Below are 7,023 nucleotides of genomic sequence, written 5' to 3'. Positions count from 1 at the left end.
GAGCCTCACATAGGGCTCTCTGCTCAGCAGGGAACCTGCTTCCTCCTCTCTCTCTGCCTGCCTCTCTGCCTACTTGTGATCTCTGTCTGTCAAATAAATAAATAAAATCTTAAAAAAAAATAAAGTAAGCTCTAGGGGCGCCTGGGTTCTTGCTGCTTATAATTAGAATCGTAAAAAGAATCGTTCTTAGTGCTCATAATTAGAAGTGGGAAGACTGGTGAAGTAAGGGATTTCTGTGATCTCCCTTGCTAAAATTGCAAACCCCTGCCTCACTTCATTCCTCCATTCTGCTTCGTATTTCTCCATAGAACTTATCATATTCTAATAAGCTGTATACTAGTGCTTCCTATTGACTGTCCCCAGCATAAGAATGTCAACTCCTCGAGAACTAGGCTTTCCTGTTCACTGTTCTTTCTCTAGTGCCTAGAACAGTGCCTGGTGTGTGTGTGTGTGTGTGTGTGTGTGTGTGTGTGTGTGTGTGTGTATGTGTGAGATCTATATCTATATCTATATCTATCTATCTATCTATCTATCTCGGGGGGGGGATATATATATATTTTTCAGAAATCTGAAAGAACTGAAGAGAGCAGGTGCCGAATCCCCCTGCGCAGGTCACTAAGAAACCCATGGGGAGGGGAGTCGGGGAGGAGGGGCCTGATAATAACCAGAGGGAGGAAAGACCATCTGGATGCTATCCGGCTTGAGGAGTGTGATATGACAGGCTACCAGATGTCATGATGTCAAACGAGTACATATCTGTTGAATAGAGTGAGTAAGTGAACGGAAGGCTGCATGAATGAGCGAATAAATGAAAGAACGATTAAATGTACTGTGAGTACTCTGGCTGAATCTTCCCTTGGGGAGAAAGGCGGCACGCGGGCTCCTGCACTGTCTCTTGCAGCCGTCAGGGGGCGCAGACAGGCCCGGTCCCCAAGAGCCTGTCCCGGGACCCCGCCCCCCGGGATCCAGGCCCCGGGAGCCCCAGCCGCCCGGCCCCAGCCTGGGACTCCGGGACCGCGTGCACACCTGGACTGAACACGGCTGCGGGCTTTACGCGGTGCAGCGACTAGTCCCCGCGCTGCCGGCGGGGAAACTGAGTCCCGGGCGACTGGGGCGGAGCTGGCCCCGGGGCAAGCCCATGCCCCCGCCCCCCGCCGGCCCCGCCCCGGCCCGTAAGAGGCCCCCTGCGCGCCCGCGGAGCTGCACAGCGCGGCGCGGGGGCCGGGACCCGGACCGCTATGGCAGCTCAGCGGCTGGGCAAGCGGGTGCTGAGCAAGCTGCAGTCTCCATCGCGGGCTCGCGGCCCGGGGGACAGCCCCGGGGGCTTGCAGAAACGACACGCGCGTGTCACCGTCAAGTACGACCGGCGGGAGCTGCAGCGGCGGCTGGACGTGGAGAAGTGGATTGACGGGCGCTTGGAGGAGCTGTACCGCGGCAGGGTGAGGCAGGGAGGGGTACGGGGGCAAAGGCGGGTGTGGGGATCGCGGAGTGATACACCCTTGGTCCGGACTCCCTACGCCCTCGGGGTCTCTGGTTGCTTGTGCTGGCCTCGGTCACACAAGGGAACGCGCGCTCGGGCACTCATTGGCCCTTGCTGTGTCCCCTCCCTGGGTCTCTGCTTGTGGACCCAGACACCCGCTCGGGTCTCCAGAGATGGTTGAGCATAGCGGTTGAGCCTATGGGGGGCAAGAAGGCAAAGTTGGGGAGCCAGAGCGGCCGAATCTGGAGAGAGGTTGTGGGGGAGGGTCTGTCTTCAAGCCGAACTTAGATCCGGTGAAGGGACCGGGAGGGTACTGAGACCCAGAGACCCACCGCAAAGGAAGCGACAACATTCACAGACGTGCCCAGCGACGAGTTAGAGCCACTGGTAGACACAGCAGCCACGTACAGACTCTCAGGGACACAGACTGCGGTCCCCTACAGATCAGCACCCACAGACACAATAGCACAGGCCACAGGCGTATGCCGACACCCCGCACAACTACACCCACACAAAAGGACTCCGGTTCCAGCTACTCAGAGACCCTCCATGGAGTCATACGCACACCAGAGCCAGGGCAACTCCCTGAGACACGGAATGATTCACGGAAAACCCTCCGTTGCCACCTGAAAGCAAAAGGAAGGACCACATGCAGACACAATGACAGGCACTACAGCTGCTCACAGAAAATAGCCGAAATTACAGCCACACGCAGGCAGAAAACCGCACAAGCTGTAGGGACACACAGGCCTGGCAAGGCAGAGACTACAGCTGTCGGTGGCCACACGGGGCGTGAGCGACAGCCTCGTGTGGGGACGCCTAGGCTACCCATGTGCGTTTCACACCTTCCACTTGAGTTTCTGCTTGAAGTCACACTGAGCCACACACGAAACACAATCCCAGGGACATGGGGGTTGTGTCAGCAGACAGACAGGAGGCACACAGATGTTCCTCTGCACGGCTCCAAGGTGACGGAAGGCAGGGCCCCTGATGGCGACACAAGGTCCCAATGTTGTCAGGCACACAAGGAGGCTCCTCTAAGTGGACGGAGAAGTCCAGTGGCCATTGGTAGGTGGCATCCTCTAAGGTCATCCTCCGATGGCGGACATTTTTAGCTGCTTTGACACACTAAACCAGAGCCACATGCCTTGCAGTCCTTGGACCATAGCCCCCGGGCAGACTGCTCATGATGCCCCAGAGCTCTGCACTCTCCTGCCGGCCCTGGCCTTGGCCTTGGCTCTGGCCCCTTGGCCTCAGTCTCTGGCTCACCTGCAGAGCCTCACACAGGTGTGCGACCCACTTAAGGACTAGCCACGCCTTTGCTGACAGCCCCCCCCACCTGCAGACAAACCCAGACCACCCAGCCCTGAGGCCCACAGTGAAGTCTGAAGGACGTTGGGTGGGGGAGGAAAAAATCTATGGCCTCCGGGATCTCTTGCTTTGACAGCTGGATTCTGTCCCCCACAGGGAGAGTGAGGCAGCCCGCGTTTGGCTTTTTGCCCCCGCAGGCTACAGGAGGAATGCCCCTCTGGGCCGCTCAAAGTTGGGCCCATGGCTCATCCCACTCACCCACTCTGGGGCGCGTTGGTGGTCATCTCTCTGGACCGATTGAGGTGCACTCTTTGCCCTGGGGGCTGGCGGGAGCCCCACCCTCCCTTCTGGTCCTCTTAGGCAAGGGGCCTCCCCCAGCAGGCTCTAGCCGGCCTGCGCCCCTCCCCCACCTAGTGCTTAGACTTTTCCTTGAAAGGGCAGAACCAGCCCCTCTCCTGAATCCCAGAATCTGACATTCCGAGACTCGACCAGGCCTGTTTCCCTCTATGGGAACTGGGGCCAAGGAGAGAGACTTGTGCCAGCCCCAAGGCTCTCTGGGCTCTGGCATCTGAGCTGGTACAGACCACTGGGCCTCTGTCCAACCCATCTGCCACCCCTCCCCCCAGCACCCAGATGTCCCGCGTTGGCGGTGCTGTCCCTGACTGCCACATTGTTGCTCCAGACCCGGCCAGCTGGGCCCTGGGGCTGGTGGAGCTTCTCTGGAGGTCTGGACAAAGGCGAGGGAGGGGCAGGCAAGGGACCCTGACCCCTCCTCTCTCCCTGCCTTAGGAGGCAGACATGCCTGATGAGGTCAACATCGACGAATTGTTGGAATTAGAGAGCGAAGAGGACAGAAGCCGGAAAATCCAGGTAGGTGAAGGGAAAGGCTGCCCTCGAAGCCCCAACAGTAGTCAGTGCGTTTATTGAGCACTTCCTATGTGCCAGGCACTGTTTCCATTCCTTTCCACTTAACTCATTTAATCCTCACAAATCCTGGGAAGGGTTTAAGACCTCCATCTTCCAGATGAGGAAAGTGATTTAATCCCTTGCCCCGGGTCCCAGCTCGGAAGGAGCAGAGCTGGGAGCCAAAGCCAGGTAGGTTGCCTGCCTGTGTGTCCTGGCTGTTTAGGGCCTGTGGCTCTCCTAGAGGCAGGAAACGCTGTGTGACCTTCTGACCCTCTCTGGACTTAGAGCTGATCCTGGGGCTGAGTTTCTTAACTCAACCCTCCCCCCACTCACTCTGTAAGACCCTGGGGCCATGTTCTCCCCCAGTGACCAGATGGGAAGTGCCCCTTGGAGCCTGACTCCCTTTTGTCTGGTTGCCTCGGGGCTTTGTTGGGGGAGAGAAGGGGGCTGGAGGGGCCAAGGGGCTAGTTATTTACTATTTTCTTTTTTGTGTGGGGGGCGGGGGTTTAGGGACTCCTGAAGTCGTGCAGGAACCCCACAGAGGTGAGTTTTCCCTCCCTGCTCTGGGCCCCTGCTTCCTGGTAGAGATGGGGGTCCTTGGGGAGGAGGGAAGAAGCTGCCTGGCCCAGGGGCAGCCCGGGGAACTCTGGGGAACCCTCTGAGCCGCTCTCCAGTGGTGTCTTTGTCTTCCTCACCCTGGCTTGTCTCTCCCCATCTGCCACTGGGGCCCGTCATCTCCTCCCTACAGAGATGCTCCCCATCTGTGTCCGGCTTCTGCTGGTCCCTCTGCTGCCCCCTCTTTTGGGCGGCTGGTCCTGGGGCTCAGCCTCTCCCCGCCTCTCTCCCCTCCTGCTGCTTCCCACCCTGGGATTCCCTTCCCCACCTCTGCCCCCCACCCCCATCCCTCCAAGCCCTGAAGCTGAGCAGCCCAACCCCTCCCACTTCCTTCCCTGCTTTAAAAGGGAAAAATATTCATGTTTCTCCAACCAGCTCTGGGCTGCCTGAGGGACAAACGTCATTGTGTGTCTGTCTGCCCCCTGGAGCTAAGGCCTCTGTCCCTGGGGATCCTCCTGGCGATCCCTTGGCCTGAGAAACATCTTGTCTCCCTGTAGCTGTTTCTTTCTCTGTCCTTTCGTCTCTCCCTCTGTCTCTGTGCCTCTGGCTTGGTCTCATTTTCTAGGTCTCTGTCTCCCTCCTTGTCTGTGGCTTTGTCTTTCCCTGTGTCTCTCTATCTGTTCCTCACCTTTCCCCATCTCTGCCTTTTGACAACCCCCCAACCTACCTCCGGGCTCTTTCACTGCCTGAGAGGGGAGGCGGGAGCAGTAGGGGCCCAGATCAGAGGGGCTGGGCTGGGCAGGGGCAGCCCTGCCTCTCCCTGTGTTCTCAGGACCCCTGCCCTGTCCTCAGGACTTCGTCCAGGAGCTGCTGGGGAAGCTCCGAGGGCTCCACAAGCAGCCTGGCCTCCGCCCGCCCAGCCCCTCCGGGGACCGCAGTCTGAGCCCCCTCCAGGACCGGGCCCGGACCGCGCCACCCTGACCTTGCCTCCGTGGCCTCCTGCCTTCTCCCCTACCCTCCACACTGTCCTGGCTTACTTGTAAGTTGTATGTAATGGTTCTGTAACAACACGGTGTGCCTGTTTTTCCTCTCCCTGATTACCGTGGACTTCCCCAAGCTTCCCCCACACGCCTCCCTCTGTCCTGCTGCGTCTCCCCAGGCACCCGCAGCTGGCCTGGCAGATGGAGAATCACTCCTCAGCCAGAGAGCATGAGAACAGGCCCTGCTGACCTTGCTCCCCCCTCAACCTCCCCTCCCAGGACTCAGCTTGTCCTCACTTCCCCCTCAGCCTTCCCCAGTGCAGCCAGCAGGGCCCCAGTGGGTGTCATCTGGGGCTCCTGTGGGAATGATGGCCTGTGGTCCTCGTACCAGGGGAGATGCGTGAACCCAGACGTGCCCAATATCACCAAAACACATCATGAACAAACCAAGAGGGCTTCCTGAAGAAAGTGACAATGGAGCCAAGGCTTTGAAGGATGCATAGGAGTTCGTGTGAAATGGGTACCCATACCTGAGGACTCTGAACCTTGTGGGTGGAGGGATTGATGTTGAGCCTAATGCAGGGAACATACCAGGTATTGATGGAGCCATCCACCCACCCACCAGGATGGGCAGGTCCTCCAGAGCTGGATCAGGAAGGCCCCTGGGCTGGGTGTTGGGGAGGCCCGAAGGGCTCCAGCAGAGGGGTGAGAGCGCCAGAAGTGGGTGGCACCTATTTACCCCAAACTGTGGAAGTATTTCAGTATTTTTTTTTAAAGAATTTATTTATTTGACAGAGAGAGAGCACACAAGTAGGCAAAGGGAGAGGGAAAAGGAGAAGCCGACTCCCCGCAGAGCAGAGAGCCTGGTGCGGGACTCGATCCCAGGACCCTGGGATCCTGACCTGAGCCAAAGGCGAATGCTGAACGACTAAGCCACCCAGGTGCCCTGGTATTTCAGTATTTTAATGGCAGGTCTAGTTGTAGCCACGGCCCTGCCTGTGTGTGTTCAGGAGATGGGAGGCAGGGGTGCTATGCCGGGCTAAGGACTGGGGCAAGGCCAGAGCTAGGGTGTCCCCCCTCCCCCCACCAGAACAAAGCACACCTCACATCTTCCCTCTACTGACTGATGTTGGGGCCCGGCCCCCACCCATACTCTGTGTCACCCAGCAGCTGGATCAGGCACCCATTGCAAGGGGTCTGAGCACTAGTGGGGCAGGAAGGGATGCCACTGAAGGAGGAGGAAGGCAGAAACACCTCACCTGTCCAGCCCTGCGGGTGGCTTTGCTGTCCCTGCGCAGGCAGACCTCAGGCTCCCAGGGTCCCCTTCCCTCCACCCAGATGCACAGAGAACAGATGTGTGGAGAATGGAGGTAGGCCTCCTGGCAACCAATCACCAGGGCGCATCTCCCAGAACTTTCTCTTGGGCCTGACTTCCTCTCACAGAACCTGGTTTTGGTTCCTCATTCTGTGGAGGTGATTATGTGCTCAAAACCCAGATCTTAAAGTCCTGGGTGTGCGCTTGTGTTGAGCCTCTCAGTTTCCTCTTCTGGAAAACGGGGACTTCACGAAGGAGACTGAGGCCCAGTTTAGTGATACTACTTGCCCAAAGTTACACACTTGGCAAGTGGCACCGGGCTTCAGTCCCTAGCATAGGACCCTAGAGCTCAATTACTGAACTCCTATACTACAGTGCTCCCATAAACCATAGTGGTGATGGCTGTGCATTAGTGTCAGGAAAGGGGGAGTGGGGGTAACTAATTCGTACTAAATTGTTAGTGACTGCTCACACTC

At 58.1% G+C, this 7,023-nt stretch overlaps 1 protein-coding gene across 2 annotated transcripts; it reads left to right on the top strand.

Annotated features, from left to right (window-relative positions):
* Positions 1–973: 973 nt before the first annotated feature.
* On the top strand, positions 974–6,002 carry PPP1R14A (protein phosphatase 1 regulatory inhibitor subunit 14A). Of its 2 annotated transcripts, none has more exons than XM_047712215.1 (4): positions 974–1,439; positions 3,581–3,661; positions 4,208–4,240; positions 5,085–6,002. In XM_047712215.1, the coding sequence occupies exons 1-4, from the start codon at positions 1,239–1,241 to the stop codon at positions 5,193–5,195; spliced, it is 426 nt and encodes a 141-aa protein (XP_047568171.1). In that variant the 5' UTR covers positions 974–1,238; the 3' UTR covers positions 5,196–6,002. The 2 variants fall into 2 exon arrangements, with proteins under 2 accessions (XP_047568171.1, XP_047568170.1); XM_047712214.1 differs by having other exon boundaries at positions 984–1,439; positions 5,105–5,322.
* Positions 6,003–7,023: the final 1,021 nt, after the last annotated feature.

The sequence above is a fragment of the Lutra lutra genome, chromosome 17 (assembly GCF_902655055.1).
Source record: "Lutra lutra chromosome 17, mLutLut1.2, whole genome shotgun sequence".
Taxonomy (NCBI): domain Eukaryota; kingdom Metazoa; phylum Chordata; class Mammalia; order Carnivora; family Mustelidae; genus Lutra; species Lutra lutra.
Note: the sequence above shows the minus strand (reverse complement) of the source record. Positions and strands in the feature narration are given on the sequence as shown.